At 50.0% G+C, this 21,423-nt stretch overlaps 1 protein-coding gene across 1 annotated transcript in view; it reads right to left on the bottom strand.

Annotated features, from left to right (window-relative positions):
* LOC128721422 (RNA-binding protein Pasilla) overlaps positions 1–9,079 on the bottom strand; it is a 69,096-nt gene extending 60,017 nt beyond the window's left edge. The window contains exon 1 of the mRNA XM_053815175.1: positions 8,956–9,079. Coding sequence (XP_053671150.1) covers positions 8,956–9,079 — 124 coding nt within the window. The remainder of the gene's footprint in view (positions 1–8,955) is intronic.
* Positions 9,080–21,423: the final 12,344 nt, after the last annotated feature.

Below are 21,423 nucleotides of genomic sequence, written 5' to 3'. Positions count from 1 at the left end.
GCGCGTGGGCACAACGTGTAACCGTTTACGCCACGTAATGGGATGCACCCATCGTTGGCGGCCACGTGGTTCGTGGAATAAATTTGAATCCGCCATTCCCCGAACGTGCACGTGTGTTCCATCCGTCCGCCCAGTCCCTCGGAGTTCCTGGTCCACCCCTCCAGGCTAGGAAAAAAAAAAGGACATCCTTGCAGCACACGCGAGGTCGACCCGTTTCCCGTTTCCAGCGTGAAGGCATCCGTTGCACCGAGCGCGGAGAGGTGCTTTTAATCGGTTCGACACGAAATTGGATTATTGTAATTATTTTCTCACCCCGTCATCGCGCACGGGATGGCCTACCAGCCAGGAAAGGGGGTCCTCCTCCTCTTTTTTTTGTGCTGCTGGCGCCTGCCGTTGACGGGACGTTTCACGCTCGGTTTGGAAACGAAACGAACTCTGGTGGAACTGTTTACAACACACAGTGACGCTTCGCAAACAGCCCGCCGCCGTTGTGTTGGGGTTGGAGTGAAAGATTTGGTCGTGGCGGGAGTGAATAAAATAGGAGCTTTCTTCCATTTTTTTTTCACTTGCAAGTAAGCCACGAGTGTGAGAAAGCTCCAGCCGGGGTGGTGTGTTCCTACTTCCCGGGGCTCGACGACGTTAAATATTGACGAACGTGATTAAAGTCAAACGTTGGCTGAAAACAACGGGGCACACATAAAAACACACACCAGGCGTGCGAGCGAAAATGGAGTAATTTCGTATATTTAGCAAATAAAAGAAAAAAACGGGGGCGAACACAACTAATTCCATCGCGCGGGGTTGCGTTTGAGTAGGATAAATGGATGGTTATTTTTGTTTAATAAAAACGCCAACGAAACCCACCTCTGGATGTACGTGGGATTAACTTTGAAAAACACGTTTCTGGCGAACGTGATCACGGGTCGTCGTTGTCGTGCAATAACTGGGGGGGTTAATTTGCACAGAATTTCCCTCCATCACCCGGTAAGCTGCAAGTCATTGTCGGAGGGCGATGGAACCAGTTTGAAGGTGAACCCCTTGACATAAGAAAAGACCAGGCAGCAACGTCCCAATGCCTAACAGAACCCAAACAGACGTCTACGTGAGGTGCAATCGAGCGAAACATTCGCTACTCGCCTCGCTAATAATGCCCTCACGCATACGGTGGTGCTGTGAAACTCCCAAAAATTGTGACGAGACCACGAGACCACCACTGCAACGCTTGGCAATCCAATGAAAAAAAAAAAAAAAAACCGGAAAAGCTCACTTTTGGCGTCGTCGTGCACGTGAGTCTCCTTTCACGGTATCATGACGCATACGCAATACGTGCATGGCCTCCTGAAGTTGCGCTGCGGTAATGAAGATGCACATTTAATGCGGACTCCAATGGCGCACATTTACGATTCAGCAGCCAAATAAACGAGGCCCTTTAACGCTGCGAGCGAATATCGACACCGTGGCTTTTGTGCGCTTGCTTTTCGCTGCTGCCAAACGGAAAAGGACACAACCAAAACGAACGCGCGCGCTTGCTTGCTGGTCGCGATGCGCCAAAAGAAGAAGAAGAAAAAGAAAAGCTCGCTCGTCCGAAAATAAACACCGCCACGATGTTAGCTCCCACACCTACGCGTCCTTGAAGCGGTGAAAGCGTGTGAGTGTGTGTGTCCAAGGGAGGTATTCAAGGGCGATGGTTGGCGAGCTTTTTTGGCAGCGGACGTGAAATTGCAACACGAATCGGTACGTGTCCTTGTTTCGTCCTAGCCGGCGGTTCGGTCCTAGCAGCTATTTTTGACAGCAAATGTGATGCACTCTCCGTGCATCCCCCTTGACTCATGTTGGCTGATTGATAGCTTTTCGAAAGCATCATTGCTATCAATCGTATCCTCGCGGGGCGCACAAGGGCGGTTTTAAGCAGCCGATAAATTCGCTCTTCAACTCACCTTCCGGTGGATGAGAAGTTGTTTGAAAAATTCACAAAAATTCACGCGAAAAACAAAAAAAAACCCACAGGATATCCCCGTTTTAACTGTCCACGACCAGCGAGGTTCTGAGGGCTTTCGTCACCGAGTTTCGTACATCGCAAGGACACAACTTCGCGGCAAAGGTGGTCCTGGGAACGACCAGCGGATGAGCTTATGGAAATTTAATGTCCGCACAACGCTCGGAAACGCTGACACATTTCTACCCTCGCGGGAGACATTTTGCTCGCCCCCCTTTGGCCGGGCAAATGGGGGGCAATCGGGACGAAACCAGGTGCTCGTTATGGGAGGTAATAAATTGACCTACTCCTGCGATTGAAGCTCACACGAAATCACGGTGTGTTTTTGCCCTTCCTCACGCCAGTTTAAATGTGTTTCCGACGCAACGACGGACTGTTCAAAATGAGGCTTTATAACCGTCGTGTGTGCGTGCGTGCGGTGTGCTGTTTTGCATTCTTATTTATTTTCTCCGTTCCGTTCGATAGGATCTTTGATTTAATTAAGCTTCAACCCGCGTGCCGGCCTTGAGCGCCCGCACAACCCAAAATTTCCTCGCTGGTGCGAGGAAAAATAAAAATCTAGAACACGGGAAAAGCCGGGTGCGCGCCTTCATTAGGGCAAGTGGGTCCAAAGATCTTCCAACCTGCCGTGCCTGCCGATGGAGCAACGCTTTCCGAACACGTGTTCCCGCCGTCGGGGGTGGTGGGTGGACGAGGTGGCACAGATTCAAATCGATCGCTCGAGAGGCGGGGGGGGGGCATGATTTTCGCTCCCGAGCCAAAGCATCACGTCCGAAAAGCCTCTCGGGAGGTGAGTTGACGCACTGCGGACCACTCGAGATTGGCCGTTTGCCCAAAATCACGACATCGTAGGGGGAGAAGAACCGTGGGAAGGGCGAGAAATTGTGAGGCGGAGAGGTGAAACGAAGAAGGGACATTAAATTACGTTGTGACAGCCCTCTGGAGACAATCGATCGCGAAATGGCCGAACGCCCGGAATGGGATTCGAGCGAGCCGTTAATGATTTATTTAGCTAGGAAATGAGTTGCACAGATGAGAGTCGAAAAAGTGGGTGGGTTTGTTGGAGAATAAATGGGTCTATTTCCATCCGGACGAATAAAATTGTTGACAAAATTTACTTTCCTAACGATCGGTACCGGTCAGAGAAGTTTTGCGTGCCTAACAAACCTTTCGTGGGGGGTTTTTTGGTGAGCTTTTCTCAACCCCTTTTTTGGCCGACCGGCCGGTAAAATGTATTTGCAACTTCTCCCCACAGATGGCCGGATTTGAAGGATGACTTCGCACCCTTAAATCAATCGAGGCACCCCAAAAAAGAAAAAGGGTTCCCAACACCGTCCCCAGTTGAAAAGAAAAGCGAAATTAACCGGCCGGTTTCGCGCTATGGAGGGAGGAGGAATTGCGGCGGCTCGAGGCCCAAAAACTATGACCAAACCACGACACAATCAACTAGCAACCGCTGCTGACCATGACCGAGAGAAGAGTGCCGCGAGTGGGGGACCTTTTTTTTTCTTTCTTACGAAACCCCCGTCGTAGGCGTAAAACACCGACACCACCCAGGGGGGGGAGGGTTGAGAAGCCGATTCCTTCGCGTGCCGACTGACGATTGATCCACTTTTGTGGCGTTCCGAAGGGCGAGACGTTACGCGCGGCTATAAATAAGACGGAAGAGTGCGATTCCGCGAGCGACTCCACCAACAGAATGAGGTCCGCGTTTTGGGTCATCGGACCCCATTAAGCATGAGGAGCAAGAGGGGGGTGGGGGTATTGCAAAACAGGGGGTGGACAAATAAACAAGCCACTAACTGGGGAGCAGTACCGATGACGCTGTGCTACCCTAATTCCGCCTCTAATCGGCTTGTCATTCGAGGTTTCCCTTAGATCGGTGTGCAACGTTCGCAGTGGAAGAGAATTGAAGCAAAAGGAAAACGATGGCTTACGGGGACAATTGAACAGCGAGGGAATTTTTAAACCAAATTGAGTTTGTACGAGAATGGAAAGGCAAGAACCCAGAACCCCCGTTTAATGCGATCGAATAAATTAACACCTGAACCGTTCGAACCCGATATCGAGCGAGACAACGAGTTAAATTATTCCAGTGCGCAAGGATGAAGCGAACGGGGCCAAAACAGGCCCCACCACTTCGATCCGCGCGGTGTCAGCCACACAACAAAGTCCGCTCCAAAAGTCCATTAAAAGCTTTCGAACGCAGTAGCATAGAAAGAAGGGTGGCAAAAAAAAAAGGTCAAAGGGCTGCAGTTCCGTGGTGACATATATTAAAGGCAACCGGACAAAGTACCGTCCCGACGCCACGCACCTGGGCCTTTATTTTCCCTTTCGAGTCGCCCACAATGCGCCCTCAGCTGATCGGTTGCAAATGAGTCTCGCCTGTTAGCGGTGGTTGGCAGGATTCGAGCGAAAGGGCCGTGTACCGGTGGGACGGAAATGAGAAACCCGGTAACGTATGCGTATTATCAAATTACGAGCTGTGAACCGTCGTGGCGGTCGATAGTGGTATTTGTGGATGAGAGCGCAGACGAGAACGAGAGCGAAAGAGAAAGAGCGAGTGACAGTGGAGAAATGAAATGCAAAGAAAAGCACGCACGCAGAAAAGGAGTGAAATGCACCGGTGTTGGGAGCGAAAATTCGCAATCAATTATCCATAAGTCACGTGGTTGCTGAAGCTTCATCCTTTTTCGCACACATTAGCAAAACCCTCGCTCACTAATATCCCTTTTGGCGCTTGGTGTGGGGAGTAATCAACACGATGAGGAGCTATGACAGGATCCAAACCCGATGCATATTCGCATTTTCCTCTCGAAGATGAATGAAGCTTTTCTTGGCTCGAAACTGAGCAAAGGAAAGCAATTTGAGCTCGCGTGTTGTGTTGAGGTTAGCAACAGTGGCAAACATACAAGCTACATTAATTGCAACTCCCGTTGGTAGAGCTTTTCCACCCGGGGAAAGAAAACCCGCGACAGCAACAGCTCCTTAACTGACGCACCGAAAAAAGAGCACAAAAATCGTCCTTTGAGACAATACCGATCGTTTCATCGAGAAAAAAAAATCCACCCACAACACTCTCACGTGGCTCTCTCTCTCTCTCTCTCTCTCTCTCTCACTCTCACGCAGACACAAGCACAGATTCTCTCGCCAAGAGAAAAACGTGAAGCGAAAAAGCTCGCCCCCGGAGTCCTTCCCGGTTCGGTTTTTGGGGGCAAAAGCATACGGATTTCGCTTTCTCGGTTTCTATTACAAGGTCGCGTGCATTGCGCAGATGTCGGGGCCGTACCACTTTTTTTTTTCTTTCGTCCGTCCGTCCATCGTTGGTGTGTCTTCTCGCCCTCTGCTTGGCAACAAAAAAAAATCGAGTCAGTTTGCGTTCGCCTGCAGCGGCGGATTATTTCTTCGCTAAAAAGCAAAAGAGCAAATAAGAAACAAAAAAAAATAAACGAAAGCACCGAATTACCAGGGCAACCGTGATGCGGTGCTTTTTGAAAATCGTCCCAAGAAAGCAAGTAGCAGGCGTTGCTTGGAAGGTACGCTGACACCGTTTTACCGGGGCCATCGTTCGCGTCGTCGTGTCGTGTCGAAGCATTAGCAACAGAAAAGAAAAAGGATAAGCTGGCACACGGAGGATTAAAGCGACCAAAAATGAGCGTCGAAACGGTGGTCTCAGAATTCCACGTTGCGGTGGCGTTTGGTGGCGATAGAACAAACAGCAAACATCCACCGACCATCACCACGGGAAGTCCGAAGCGTAGCTGTGTGTGAGTTGGGGGAAAAAGCCACGCTGGGGATGAAATATAAATATACCACTCCAAGGGATGGTGTGAAAATTCGGCCCGAATAGGGTACGCGCGCGCGCGAGGGGAAGGCGCTAATTGGAAAAGGATATTTTCAACTAACCACGCAGATATCCCCATCCCGAATGGCCCCTCCCCGTCCATCGCGTTTGTGTTCGCACACCCCATCTGCACATTCTTGGCGCAATGCCACGGGAGAAAATAGAGCAATCGGGCTTGGTGAACGAAATAAAACGGGGCGATCAACGGACGGACTCATGTGGCGGAAACTGCAGCGGGCGAATGTAGGACATTCGCGGGAACTAGGGGTTGCAACTGGGCCCCCCCCCCCCTCCCTTTTTCTTTTGTAAAACGATTCGACGATGACGCACGTGGGCAGGGAAGCAAAAAGTACCACAAGAAAAAGGTCACCTCACTAGCGAACGGGATTTGGAGAAGGTTGGGCGGCCTCGGTTTGGCACAACAACAAATCAAAGCTCGCGCGGCAGATTCACTTTGTGGAGGTTTTTTATTTCTCATACTCAGTGGGCTGTGGAAAGCAGAAGAACTGCCAGCAACGACAAATGGGAAAAAAAAATCCACCAGGACACTCCCGGGCGCAAGGCTTGGGGTGATGAAAAAAAAACGAGCTGCACGAATAGGGACGATAAAACAATAATGTAATCTTTGAAATGAATCCCATCAGAATTGGGTCACCGAGGGACCTCGGGGAGATTGTTACACGAGTGTGGATTTTCCCAAGGCAGGGGCAGTGGGCGAGTGAGAGAGAGAGAGAGCAAGCGAGATCGAACGAGTGTCAGTACCATATGCTGCACGATGCAATCCCCGGGATGGGTTGTGCTGGAAAAGTTGAATGAATTATCCGGCTGAAGAAGGCATCAAAAGGGTGCTTCTTCCATTTGGGCAACGTTCTGCCACAGGGTGTACCATGGAGCGTCGAATTTGGGGCATGTTTGGAGCAATTACACAAATTATGTACCAATAGACCTAATTAGAAGGACGTTCGCCATTTTCCCTCCCCCAAAAAGAACACATCCGGTGTGCGAGTTTTGCGTTCGCGAAAAACACACTTGTGAATTGTCAGTAAAAATAGAAATTCAAAAACCCAGCACCTGCAGAATGGTGGCTGGCTTATCAGCAGAATGCTATCTGAGTAATTAAAAAAAACTGCATAACCTGGTTCTGGTAAAATTCGCTCACTCGCATGTGAAACTAAATTGCCATAAAACAATTGAGCACAACAATGGCTGTAGGCGTGGAAAATGCTCGACAAGTCAACCCATTAACAGTGAAGCTAGATTAGAAGCGCTTCAGCGAACCATTATAATTTAGCATTCTAACCTTTGATAAGGTTGGTGCTTTGCAACATTAACTTCAGCTGAACACCCGCAGCAGGAGCAGGAGGAAAAAAAACTAGGTCGCAAAATCAACATTGCTTGTAGCAGTGTTAAGGTAATTTTGAAAAGCCACAACTGGGCGCAGCTGCAAGCAAATGGAATTAAGCTGACGCGTAACAATAAACAATTTCGAAATGGCAGCAAAAGCAAACCGAACACACACGCGTGTTTATCAATTTGGGTTGGTATTGTTACAAAAACGAAATAAAACTGGCTGCAGCAAGCAAAAGCAATCAACAACCATCGAGACGACGCAAAATGAGAAATATGTCGATACATTTTATGAGCTGTTGATTTTTCACTAGCTGTGTAAAATATCCCGCAAACGAATGAAACGAAAGCAACAAAAGTTTGTGGCTCCATTGAGCAGTTTTGGGCCCTTTCGCTAGGAAACAAACGAAGAGTCGTCGCAGGTTCATGTAGGTTCACGATATCCTGACATCAAACAGGATACTTGCGAACAGCTCCCCTAGGTATGAGCAATGTTGGAAATAATCCACTCCGTTTGTGGCGCACCAACAGATCCGCACAAACATTGATGTGGGTGGGTGTGTGGGAGGTGAATCATCCCTTAGCCACCCTCTAATCAAGTTCACCACAAAGCACTAGCGAACGAGCTCACCCGCTTTATCACACTGCATCCTGCCTGCACACACGCATATTGTCCGAGTGCACCTTTGCTTGAACGGCAAACTTCGAGCTCTTTGTTTGCAATTCAAATGAAACGAGCTACGACCCACGTTTACCCGTAGGAACAACAGCTGGGTTTTGGTTTGGAATGGAAAATGGTTGCAAACGAGCGCGCTTTCGTTTCTCCATGAGGGCAGGAAAAACGAGATAGTGTTTGTGCTACGATCAGATCGAAAATGGGAAAATTCTGGTACCGTGGGAAGGTAAGGGCTGATTGTTGGAAGTTCAGTGCGTTGTAGGTGGACTCGTTGGGTGGAGCATTTAAAACACGCTATTTCGAGTGGGGTGACAGCAAAACGGAATGTCCTTTTTGTTGATAGTCCGCGAAGGACGAAAGCTTTTAGCATTTGAATTTTTGGGTTATCAAAACGTCACATACATGTCCTTGTTTTGGTGTACTCTTTCGTTTCCAATGTACGCGGTCAGTTTAATTTAGACAAACCCACGTTTTCGACAGGATCCTACGAAGCTAGAGAGGAACAAACGAACTAGCGGAGACATTAAAAAAAAGTGGAATGATAAATGTACGTTTTACAGGTATTTGACAACGGTCCTGCGGAACGCAAACCCTTCCGTGCATGAAAGGAATCACCCACAATCGGTAAAGGGAAATGGAAGGTGGATCCTTCGTTCTATAACATTAAGGATACACAAACGACATAAAAGACCATCACTAAGGTTAACGACGTAACGGACAGACGAGATGATAATCGAGATCTTTAGTAACGAAATTCGAGGTGGAAAATAAAGGATCTTTCCAAAAACATTGCCCATTTAACGCTTGACCCGTTGCGTTTGGAAATACATAGCAGCAGATGCCAGATATAGAACTAATTAGAGAAATAATTTAAAACAAAACAGAACCAGGGGCGAAATTGCATAAAGCTTCGATGTTTTGTAAGAGAAATGTTCCATAACGGCCAATAGATCAAGATCAACTTCAGTAGTTCTCCCAATGTGATCTTCTCTACTTTTGTTTGACATTTTTTTCCGATCTCACCAAACAACGGCACAAATAAAAGAACCTATCGTGGCTTTAGCTCGACCACACCGCGAAGGCTGTACTTACCGTTGTTGCTGAAATGTGACCGCTTCGAGGTACCATCGTCTGTGCCATCATCCAGGGGTCGCTTGCGCGAATCACCCAACTCCGGACTTGGGCAGGTCGTGTCCATGGCGGCGTCGGCGGCCATTATGCCGTTGTTGTTGTTATTGTTGTTGTTGTTGTTGATAATGTTCAGCACCTTATCGCAGACCACGCCACCGGAGGCCGCTGCCGCAGCTACTGCCGCCACCGCCGCCGCCACCCCTGTTGCCGTACCGTGCTCCACCGTGACCGCGGGTTTTGTCGCCGAATGGGGCGAACAGTGCAGGTCCGGAAGCGAGCGGAAATCGATGTCGTGCGGGAGAGGGAGTGTGGGAAGGGGTATTCACACACACCCTTACACGGCGGCAAACGGAAGTGGGACGCAAAATTGGACACTTTTGCCCGGAGCGTGTCCTGCGTGAACACGACGATCTTCTCTTAAAAAAAAAAAAGAAAACCCACACGCACACAATACTCGTGGAAACGCAAAAACAAAGCCGGGAGCGAAATGGAAATTTGGAAAGCAAACTTCCGGACAGCGGGAGGATGAGCGCTTAGCGCTTAGCGCTTACTGTACTTATTGGACCTTTCCGCTTCCGGTGCACATACGTCGGCGCTCATCACCGGACAACACGCGACACGTGCGCACGGGCCACAAACACATTCGCGATCACTGCAATCCCCAGCGCGAGGGACACACTGTGGTACTGTGGTGGGGGTGATCGTTGACACACGTTTCCCGAGGTGGGAGGGGGGGGGGGGGGGGGGTTGGGCGAGTTGCACACTTGCACCAAGCACACACACACACACACACACACGCGCGCGCGCGAACGTAAATTAACGCATAAACGGGAAAACGCGAAATCACGCACTTTTGCGTACAAACACGGCACTAACGAACACGGAAACACTGTCGCACGATCATAGAGTGTGTATGTGTGTCTGTTCACTGACAAACGCACGATCTCCGCAGGTACAGGTTGTGGTCGACTTAGAACGATTGGTTACAGGCGGTTGAAAACAAATCGAACGAGAACGGAACAACAAAATCAGCAACAAATCAGCTGCGCGACATCGAAAGCAGAAGCGCACTTGTTTCTTCTTCTTCTTTTGTGCGGGGCGTCTGTGCTACTGTGACGTCACACGCCGGGGACAGAGATATGGGAACAGAACACGGCACACACAACCACGCACCGATCGACGAACAATGGGGCGCCGCTTTCACGCACTCACATTCACAAACACTAACGGTTCTGTGCCCGTGACTGGCTAGTCGGTGTCCTTTTTCCTGTGTCTTTTTGATAAAGAAGAAGAAAGAGAAAGAGAAAGAGAGAGAGAGAGGGATAATTACATTAGAGTTACACCTCATCAAAAAGCACGCGCTTGGAAACCACGTTCTCCAACGTTCTTATCAAACACCAACAGCACACTCGCACATTATCAAACGGTTGAGTTGCGCCGGTTGCTTCACTTTCGCCCGTTCGATTGGTTCTGATTTGGATCCGGCGTGCTGTGTGCTACACCCTTACTGCGCGCCCGGGATCATCACCCATCTCACGCGATCGTGTGCTCGCTCTCTCTCTCTCTCTGGCACTCACACTCGCTTTTAGGGTGCCCTTGACAGCGTCTCAAGTGACGCGTGTGCCATTAGGTGCGGGCAGCGAGCGTACCCGCGACGGCAAATAATCAACTGATAACGAAGTGAGAGACGCGCGACACGTCGAAACGCGTACCCCGCTCGCAGGATGGTTAGTTCTCTCCCTTTCACACTCACGCACTCACTCGACCGTTATCTGTCACACTGCGACCACGGGGCTCGAACGATCCTCGGGGAGCGCTTATCAACACTGGTCTGGCTGGGATGAACAATGAGGGCCAATAAAGCACCTCGATCCTGGCCACGCGGGTAGCGCGATCAACCGCGATCGTGGTGTGGGTGTGACCGGGACAAGAATGAGCGGTAAAAATACCCACCCCATAGGAGTTGAAACAAACACCGGCGATCGTATTGCGGCGCACATCTGATGCGTGATCATACGTGAGGCTACGATGCCGCACAGTGAGTCCTTATGGAACGGAATGAAGGACGAAAATTACGGTGAAAAGCCAACAATTGGCTATTCCGATCGAGATGGAAAATTGGGAAAAAACGTTTTCTCGGAAAATGGGCGAATTCCATCGCATGTTTAGCTTGAATTCTGGCAAATAGTGACCAGAGGGAGAAAGTTTTTCGAAGACTTTAAATGCTTGAATGTTCTGAGAAAGGCAGACGGCACAAGCTTTTCACTCAAAGTGAGAAGCCACCTGCTGGGCAATGCACGTCCCTTGGGGCATTATAAAAGCGATATGTTTTCATTCCGAAGCGCAGATTATTATGCTTCATTCAATTTTCCCATCACCGTGCGCTGATAACAACTTCCCGTGAGAGAACGGAGGGTTCTTTCTTTCTCTCTCTCTCTCTCGCTCTCTCTCTCTCGCTGTCTAACTCCCTGAGGCAGCTGAAGTTTCGCTCTCTTGTGCTCCTGAGATGCCCCTTTTTTCACAGCCTACTGCTACGTCAGTGAAGCCAACCAAAGGACCGTTCGCTTTTGGCAGGGCGCAAACAAACAAACACAGTGTGCAGCAGTGTTAGAAGAAGCGTTTAACTGTTTTACACCCATCCGAAAGGACATTCGATCGGGGAAAGGTGTGATACTATCGATTAGCGAAGGATGATTGCTATCAAAACAGCAACGCTCTCGTTACAACTGTCACAATCACACATACACCCTTGTGCACACGTGTGCGCTTAAAAGAGGAATTGTTGCATGCACCCAAAAGGGCTCCGTAAATGTTCACTTCCTGCCTTTCTTAGTGGCTTTCGGAAATGCAATCGCCCAGAGGGCGTTGTGTAAAGTCGCCCTCCTTCCCACGCACACACGCGGTCGCGGAAAGGTGCGTTGTTTGTTGCTTGCCACACACACACACACGTTATTTTCGTCTGTTTTTTTCATTTGTTGTTTCCAACGAGCGTTGATCACGCGGCGAACACAAAATCACACAACCGACAGCGCAGGTGTGTGTCACCTGAAACTAGATTCCACCCCTCTAAGCACACACACACGCTCGCGCACACACCCACCCACACACCAGCTGGCAGTTCACAGCACGAGTATTGTTTTCCCACTATCGCGCACGTTGTGACGCGTTTGTCCACGGCCGGATCTCGTCGCTCGTGTTGCCCTGTTGACTATTTTTCTACCCCCTGCCCAAAACCACCCCTAACACGTGCACACACACTCACAAACACGCACGTGTGCACGGGTACGGGCGTACACACACATACACACACACACGTACACAAGGTCTGGGTGCGCCTTCAGTGGGCGATGGAGAAGCCCACCACACAGTGGATCCGCCAGCGTCGTCCCCAGAGAAGGGTTTTGCGAGAAACTGACGTTAGAAACCGCTGAGGGCCAGCGCTTTGAGCGCCTGAGTCGAACGATGACGGTGTGGTGTGTTCTCGTCAATGCGAAACGCGCTGCTCGACTACGACGGCAACGGCCGCGCCATTTGACGGATGGAGTTGTGTGTTTCTTGTCTGCCTTTTTTTTTCTCCTTCTCTTCGTCAGCCCCCCCCCCTTCCCCTCAATGCTCCACCGATAGATGGATGGTGAGAACAAAATTAAAATAAAAAAAAAACCATCACATCATCATGAGCTCTTATTCGAAGCTCACTCTCGCGCTCTCTTTCTCACCGTGAGCAAAGCAAACACCGAACTCTGCTCGTGAGAAGCGATGCTCTCTGGCGCTTTTTTTTTAGTAGCTCTTGTTCTCACGCCGTCTCCCTCACCCACTGCCCCACTGTGACCACTTTTGGAGCCCGTGCAAAGGAGAGCTAGGGGTAACCGGAATGCAGGAGGGAACGGGCCGTTCTCGAATGTGCGCCTCACGATGAGAGAAGCTCAACACGCGCGCACGATGATTGCGCAAGTCGCGGTCAAAACGGCTCCCTCGCGAACGACCGATGACGTCACAGATCTCGTTGGCGCGGCTTTTGGGGAGCAGTTTTGTTGGCACAGCGCGGCCACACACACACGCGCAAACACTTGCAGAGAGGCGAAAAATAACACAGGCGCGCGCGAGAGTGAGACGATCTCGGTTGGGTGGTGAGAAAGCTCACGCGCTGAGAAGCCTCACGACGTGAGCCGTGTGAGAAGCTGCCTTCTCACGATAGATGTGTGTTTTTTTTCACGAACCGAACGAACCAAATTCATTCAATGTGGGTCGCCGCGAGCGAAAACGACAAACCCGTACAAACACGAGCAAGGGCTTGTGGTAGGGGTGGGGAGGAATGAGGGAGGTTAAGCAAGGAAACAGGTAGAGTGACGAAGAAACGACGAGCGAGGGTCGTGACTGATGAGGAATTGAGAGGACACTACGGGGACGGAAGAATGCGGTGCACAGGGCGAAAGGGGGCGCTGCTATTTCTCAATCCCGGATCGATTCACACACCGCGAGAACCGCCACTGATAACGCGCGGTGGGTGATGATACAAACCGCGCACGCACACATGCACAAACACGAACGCACACGGCGCGCACACCTCACGGCTAGTGATAACGAGCTCCACCAAAATTCGGGAAACCACGAAAAAGGGGACACAAAACGGTCCTTCAAACGGTCACACACTGAAAACACACTTGCCTTCGAAACCAAAAGGACACAACCCGTGGCCGTTCTTGTCGTTGTCGTCGTCGTCGTCGCCGTCGCCGTTGCCGTTCGGGGGGAATCGCCAAACGCCAAAACCTTTTTTCCGTGCGGGCGAAACAATGAATGCGTCGTGCGTTTCTCACCGTGCGTCAACATACCGAGAACCAGCTCACTGGGTTGGTTGCTGTCTCGCTTTCGCACCGCATCGGTACTCTCGCTCGGTAGCGAGCGAGCACTTGACAGCTAGCGGTGCGCTGTCTCGCTCTGTCGAGTGGGTGCCGTTGACTGAGTGGTGTGGTGCTGTCCTGCTCACGCTAGTGCAAGAGCGCGAGCGCGAGAGAGTGTACGTGCATTGATTCAAGCAGTGTGTGGTGGAATTTGGTGTTAGACGAACACCGCACAGTGGGAGCTCGAGGTGCGAGCGAGTGGACATAATTTCGTCGTCGGTTTTGATTATCAAACATGGCATACTAAGTGCAATTGCACTTATTTTGTGTGGTAGCGAAATTTCATTTCAATTTCACTCGAACCCTTTTGGGATTTCTAATGGGGGGTTTGTGATTTAGGCTTCCTCTCCCAGGCAAATTGTTAAATGCTTCAAACAGTTATATGGTTTTGTTAGTACATTGATTAACCTCGCGTTTACATCCGTCAAGCATTACAACCCGCTAAACGAAACGTTCAGTCTCTACTCCAAAGCGGCGTTTGCGGTGCTGTTTGATCGTTCGTTAGCCCTAATGGCGCTAGCACGCTGGAGAGGAAGCGAGCGCAAATAGAGTAAACAAGCGCTAGTCTGCTAACCAACCGCGAACGAGGGAAGGAAGGTTTTCTTAACCCACCCTTTGGGGTAGGAAAATCACGATTCCCTCCCAGCAACCGGATAAGCAATCGTCGGTGCGTCGATTACGCGATGCGCGCGAAGGTTAGCGGAATGGCAACGATGATGCAGCAGTTGCATGCGATGATGCATTTGGGTGCATTATCGCTCAGACTGTAGGGACGGAATTGCATTAGCACCGGAGATGGTGAAGGGCAAGGCGAAAGTGTACCGTTCCGGTTCATCATCGATGGCCTTTGGGGGGTAAAAAAATTAAAAAAAAGATGCTCCCAACGATGCCGGAAACGACCCACTGTCTCGAGAAGGTCTCGCGCGCGATCTCGTTGCGTAGAATAATTGCCCATTGGATGGAGCAAAAAAAAACGAACTTGATGCTGGTGTTTGATTGTTTCGCTTGTCAAAGTCAGCACTCGCTTCTAATCGAGCCGGATCGTATTCGATAAGCGCCTTCATTCTAAACAATAGCCTCACCGTCGTCGATTAAACGTACAGGAGTAAGAAGCCAAACACACTATCCGCTTCGATCGATACGACAACTCGATTGATCATCGCTGAGTGTTGATTGCATAAGCTGCTGGTACGGTGACAATTTTGTCGACCATTTGCGGTGGTATTATTATTTCCGTGGCATGTGCAATCTCCCCTTCACCTAACACACGCGATAAGGCAAACCCCGGGAACGTGAAGCCGCCGCATTGGAACGTCCTCTTCTCGCAGGTTTGTGAACGCGATCATCATGAAACAACTCCAGGCTGCTCGTCCGCTTAATTGGCGTGAAATGAGCAAAAAAAAAAGGTGACGCAAAAAGATAGCGCCAGCTTCACCGATTTTCGAGCGGACGTGCTGCAACCAAGCGAACACTTTTTACTACCGAAAAACGCAATGCAGTCGTTAAAGCTCGAGCTTGGATTGCGTAACGGGCGCAAAATGCCCGGCGGCGTTGCGTTTCGATCGTTTCCGATCCGATCGTGTTTGGTTTTGGTGGTCATGGTCGATGTTACCACTGGCATGGAATGTGTAATAGAGCGACCCAGAGAGCCGAAGGGAGAGTTCAACACGATTGACCAAGCAAAACAAAACTCAAAACCCCCAAACGAAAAAAAAAAAACGAAAACGAAACGTGTGATCCAACACGTGGTCGAATGGCGCAAATCGAAGGGTACCGAAATCGCTGGAGACCTTCAGGGGCATGCCGGGCACAGGAGAATTAAGAAGGACGTGTTGTGAAGGAGACGGATGAACAAAAAAAAACACAGAAACTTGAAGGTAAATTTAAATGCTCGTTGTTGGAGGATTTCAAATTGATCGGTTCTGCCGTTTAACCTTTACCGAAACAGTCCGTTCCGGGAAGTGAGTGAGTTCTACGTTTCAGAATGTTAAACTCTGAGATGAGATTGCGTTGAGCAAAAATAAAAAACACAAAATGGATGATTTCATGCTCGGCTCGGAAATGATTCACATGCGTACATGCTATATTTGCTCGTATTTCATCGCCACCCTTCGCTGTGGCGTATCACGCATTATTCATCATAAAAGGGCGATTTTTTAAATTGTTGCGCTTCGAGGCGTTTCAGGCACATTTTTAACCGGATCAACACCAACCGGAAGGTGTCTTAGGTCACGTCTCGAAAGCTGAATATGAGATTCCCCCAGTCACTGCAGTACGTTCGTAATTTCATGCAGCTTTCTCCGGTCGATTTATGCGCGTGGCCGAAAGCATAAACGCACCCTTTTCGTGGGGACAAAGGCCACGCATAAGATGGCGCCCACGCTCGCGATGGTCTCGCGACATTTCGAACGCGCGTTACTCACCGATCGGACATATTCCGGTCAGTGAGCACGCCGTTGTCGTTTGATGCGCGTAATTTCTCGCACAGTCACAGAAGACTGGCCACACCCGCCCACAAAAGGGTCGTTTGGGTGGGCTTTCACCCAACACCGGCGTAGGTGTGGTGGGTTTGGAAAAGCGCGCGATAAAAAAAGGGCGGCCATCTCGTGAAGGGGACCAAATATTGAGCTACTGTCTTAGATGCTGCTGATGAGGGAATGTTAAGCGCATAATTTGAAGCCATTTTTACAAGTCAAATTGACGCGCGCGTTTTTTTTTTCTTCTGAATACCACCCTCCACCTCCCCCATATATCTGACATTCGATCCGCACCCGGCGGAAGGGTCCTTCACAGGCCCTCGACTGTCTGAAAAGGGAAAACGATCACCACGAGCGATCGCTTCGAACGATCGCGATCCCCAGCTGGTGTCGAGTGCGGGTTATTTTCCCACCTCACACCGGGTTACCTTTCACCGCTCACCTTCACCACACCCTCCCTCACAAACCCCCAATAAAAGGCCCCTCGGCCGATGGGTGAAAATAAACGCGACGGCTTCCTTCGGAGACGGCGGCAACATGCCCGGGATTTTTTTGTTGGTTGCCTCCTGGGTCGCTAGGTTTTCGCGCTCTTGCTCAATTCCGCTGCTGGGGATCGTCCGTTTGGGGCGTGAACCCCCCCCATGGGTGGGGTGGTTGGGTGGCGTTTGTTTATTTTTAGCACCCCTTGTGAGTCGGACCCAGCTGACCTGAACCTGGGTGGTGGTGGGATTGCTGGCTACCACCAGAGCTGACCAGCTCTCCCATTTTTTCTCGGACCTCCCCTTGGGGTGGCCGTGGCGTGAATCATCTCGCTTTAAAGTATGGTTTCTGCTTCTCTCATTCTCTTTCTCTCTCTCTCTCGCTGTTTGTAGCGACGAACGAAGGAGCAGTCATTTCGACATAATTGCAGTTATTTAAAAATAATAGGAATAATACCACTTCTTGGCTGAAGTATTTTTTTGTGTGTGCTTCTTCTCAGAAATGCCACATTTACATGTTAATGGCACACACGAAACGACAAGAACAAAAAAAAAGGGACATCAAACGCCACTTATTTGGATCACTTTTGGTGAGGCAATAAAGAGAGGAGCTATCAGCCATCGATGATATGATCGGCCTTGTGTGGGGTTGTCGAAACAGATGGCCCAAATTTGTCGTAGTTTCTCCTTTCTCAAGGATCGCAAATTGATCAACCATGATGCATTTTTGATTTGATCAATTCATGCGTAGAGACAAACACGAACAAATCCGATGTTTGAAGTATTGTCCGTCCAAATTGAAGCTTCATTTTTTCCCAAATGTTTGCTCTAAATCATCCTCACAGGAAGTTGCTATGCATGCGAAAATAAGGAACCCTTTTCGTAGGTCTCCTCTACCTCGAAACAACCCTTTCAATTCAAACCACCAACCACATGAACGCGCGCATAAGAAAAGCTCCCCATGCGGCACTCCGGTTGCACACATTTTCCAACTGATTGAAGCTTCTTTCTTCCCATGCCATCGTACCCTCGGGATGAGCCATTTTGCCACATTTCACACCCATCATCGCCGCAATTGGTGCCGGTTTAGATAGCAAAGCGCAAAATCGGCCACCCAGTGGCACACGGGGTGCTCTCAAAAAAAAAAACCCCCATATGCCCGCCATTTCCACGCTATGATAATAATAATGTTGGGCAAAAAAAAAAAAACAAACCAAATGGGAAAGAAAAACCCACACTCCGTTCACGCGTCTACGCGCTTCCTGGCTGATTGCAGCCAGTCACGAAACATAATTTGAATATCATGTCCGCTGGCTGTCGAACGCGAAGCGAAACTGACCGCGCGGACGATTCCGACACCGGAACCGGATGGTGCGCCCTCTCCACCTCCCGGAAGGTCACCCACTCGTCGGCTCAGATCGATTGGTTTTATTTATGCCACCTGGGTGGGTGGGCTTGGCTTCTTTTCCATTTGTGGTGTGGAATTCGTTCGCGCCCTGTTTCTTTTTCCATTCCAAACCGCGGCCTATCCCAAGCCGATCTATTGCGCCTAGGCCGTTTGGATGGACACGGGACCGGGGGGCTAGTCCGTGTCATTTTCTGGGTCATCTATCGGGGCCGGGTCGGACGAGGGCTTCATAAATTCTGCACCATCAGCGGCTCGGTTGGTCGTGTGATCCATTTTGGGGGCCCCCGTTTGACGTTCAAGGATCGCATGCAAACGGCATCATAAAGGATGCGGTGCGACAAGGCACACACACACACACACACATGGCGTCTGATGCAATCGCACATCGTAAATAAGGGCGTAAGGGACAACCGCGCGCGATAAGACCCGCGTCGTTATCCTTCGCGGTTCGGTGCTTCGATCTGAAACGGAAAGGGAAGCGAACACCTCACCTCATGGTGAGCCTGGCCAGCGATAAGACGCCTCCGACGACGACGAGGCCCGAATGTCCCGAAAGTACTACCTCCCCCCCCCCCACGATAAGATAAGGCTCGGAGGGGTTTCACCCGAGATGGATTGATGGCTTGAGCTAACGTTGCATGGGTAGGAAAATTTTGGATCGCAGGCTAATCAAACAAGTTATTGATTCGTTGTTTGCTGCTGTGCCGGTTGGATAGGGCCCGGGCGACAAGAAGCAGAAGAAAAACGGCCAAAGAAAAATAAACACACATCATGGAAACAGTTCTCTATCTTTTGGGATGACGAGGATGACCTTACGAGCAGTCCGATAGGTCGCGCTGACCTGTTGATCGAAGGTGATGGGCCACAGTGAATCCTCTTCGATGCTTACGTAATACGATAACTTTGCAAGAAGCGAATGGGATTCTTCTCTGTTTTTATAGCCCTTTTGCGCCTTTTTTTTTGCTCACTTTTCAAATCGAAAAGATCCACCGTCCCAGCTGACGAGGAAGTACACAGAAGTAGGCATGCTCTTCAAAAGGAGTCAGGTAATATTCCCCACGAAGGTCACACCATAGCCTGTCTGTCTGTTGCGTCAATTGTACGAATGCAATAGAGCTTCAATTCCCACAACCAAATAAAAACAAGCGAGGAGCTATTACAGCGACAAAAACACACCTGGCACGAAAAGTCGCAGTTTCATTATCGTTCCGTCATCGTCGGGTGTAAGAGTGGGCAGCATAAAAGAACTGCCTGCAGCCAGCGAAAGGATGGCCGCGTCACATTCGCATTGCCGTCACGCCATGCCCATCGTGGGGTAGCAAATGTCAAGGACTGTTTTGCGTTGTTAACGTGTTGTCGGTTGCATGGGCCTAATCTGAGCACCGCGCAACCTGATCGTACGCCACGAGTCTCGAATTCTAGCGCACGTACCACAGGTGGATCGTTCTCGAGCCCGCGCGATCTCATCCTTGATGTAATGATACGATGCGACTCCACGATCGCTGAGTCTCGCACACACTCGGGTGCGTTAAAAGTGAGCTTCAAACTTTACACGCTTCCTCGGCACGATACTTCCACGTAATCTTACGATGCCCTTCCCAGCGAGCATCGGAACACGACGGAAGCAACTGCATCCATGGAAAACAATGGATCAATGGGGAACACACAAAAAAAATGAAAAATAAAACACACAAACACAGGAAATTCAGCGCAGAAAATCCGCTCCACCACGTGGTGCGTTTGCGTGTGCGAAACGTGGCAGCGTGGTGTAAGCGGTTACATTAATTACAGCACGCTACTGTGCGCACGGAAAGTGCAAGCTTCGGGTTTGGAAGATTGGCGAACAATGCGTTCAAATGGAAGGGAAGCTAGCGCGCGCGGTGCAAACTAGACAACCGCGCGAAGGCTTCTCTCCAATGTCAAGGTTGCGTTTGTGCACAACTCGTGCGCCTCCACCAGCTAGCGTAGAGGTCCTAACGGTCGTGTGGGTCGTGAGTTGCACACACAAAAAAAAAACCCCTGGTGAGCTGTAGCTGAAACAGGACGTTCGGACGAGCCCGGGGTGAGGACATTTGCATTCCAAATAAGAAACCCTTTCGGGAAGCTCACCAAACCCACCTCGCGATCACAATGCGGCGATGAGGGGATGTTTTGTTTTAAAATGTTGCTTGCTTGCGTGCAGTACTGCAACTCGATCGTTAGCCTGGTGTTGGTGAGGAGGCCTTTGCTGGGATGTACCACCCTATGTGTGTGAGGGGCCAGCAAACGGAAGTAGGCGTAGGGCAGAGTGCATCCAGCGTGAGGAGGGAATTGATTTGTGCGACCACAACGACAACGATGATGACGACGGTGGCGAGATTGCTACGACGAATATGATTAACACGGCTGGCCTTGACAACGAGTTAGTCAAACGAGCTGTTGCGCGTCTGGCAAAGTTTCGTTTCGAGTCGAAGTTCTTGCTTTTCAACACTTTCGCATCATCCCTTCGTTTTTGGTGATCGAGCTGATACGTTTGATCCAAAAAAAAACAGAAACTAGCCCGTCAGTAGAGCAGTGGGACCCGACGTGGGAGCCAACGTGCGGACAGTTCCATCATACATAACCGCCGCTGGTGAAGATTTCATCAAAACTCATCTCGTATGGCGCAATTGTCGGTTTGTGGCTCTGCACGATTGGGTGATAAATGGACGGTGTGTGTTTTCAAACGCCTCGAGCCCCATGGGGGCTCATGATGTAATCGAATGTGCTGCAAAAACAAAAAATCGACAACCAGCAAAGCACACACAAACCGGGGGGGAGATGCTCACCGTTCAATCACGGTTGACCTTCGCCTCTGCCGGAGCTTCTCGTGCGAGCAATCGTGGCGAGCAATTCATGGTCAATCTTTATATTGGCTGTATTTTATTTTTTCGGCAAGAGCTTATGCTACTCCGTGCGCGCGTGGTACCGAGGCGTGTGGCTCGAAGATCGATGAAGATCCGGGAAGATATCTCAATTGAGCAACGTTCCTAGCGATCTTTTGTCGCGAACGATTTGCGCATTCGCACTGGAATGCATATATTGTTGTGCACATGTGGTATTGCACAATGATGAGATGCAAAATCATATAATTTCATGATGCGAATGTTTGGGATACTTTTTCATGCCAAAGCCAGATAATCGTGTAA

This window comes from Anopheles nili, chromosome 2, assembly GCF_943737925.1.
Source record: "Anopheles nili chromosome 2, idAnoNiliSN_F5_01, whole genome shotgun sequence".
Taxonomy (NCBI): Eukaryota; Metazoa; Arthropoda; class Insecta; order Diptera; family Culicidae; genus Anopheles; species Anopheles nili.
This window is presented reverse-complemented; position numbering and strand designations above follow the sequence as displayed.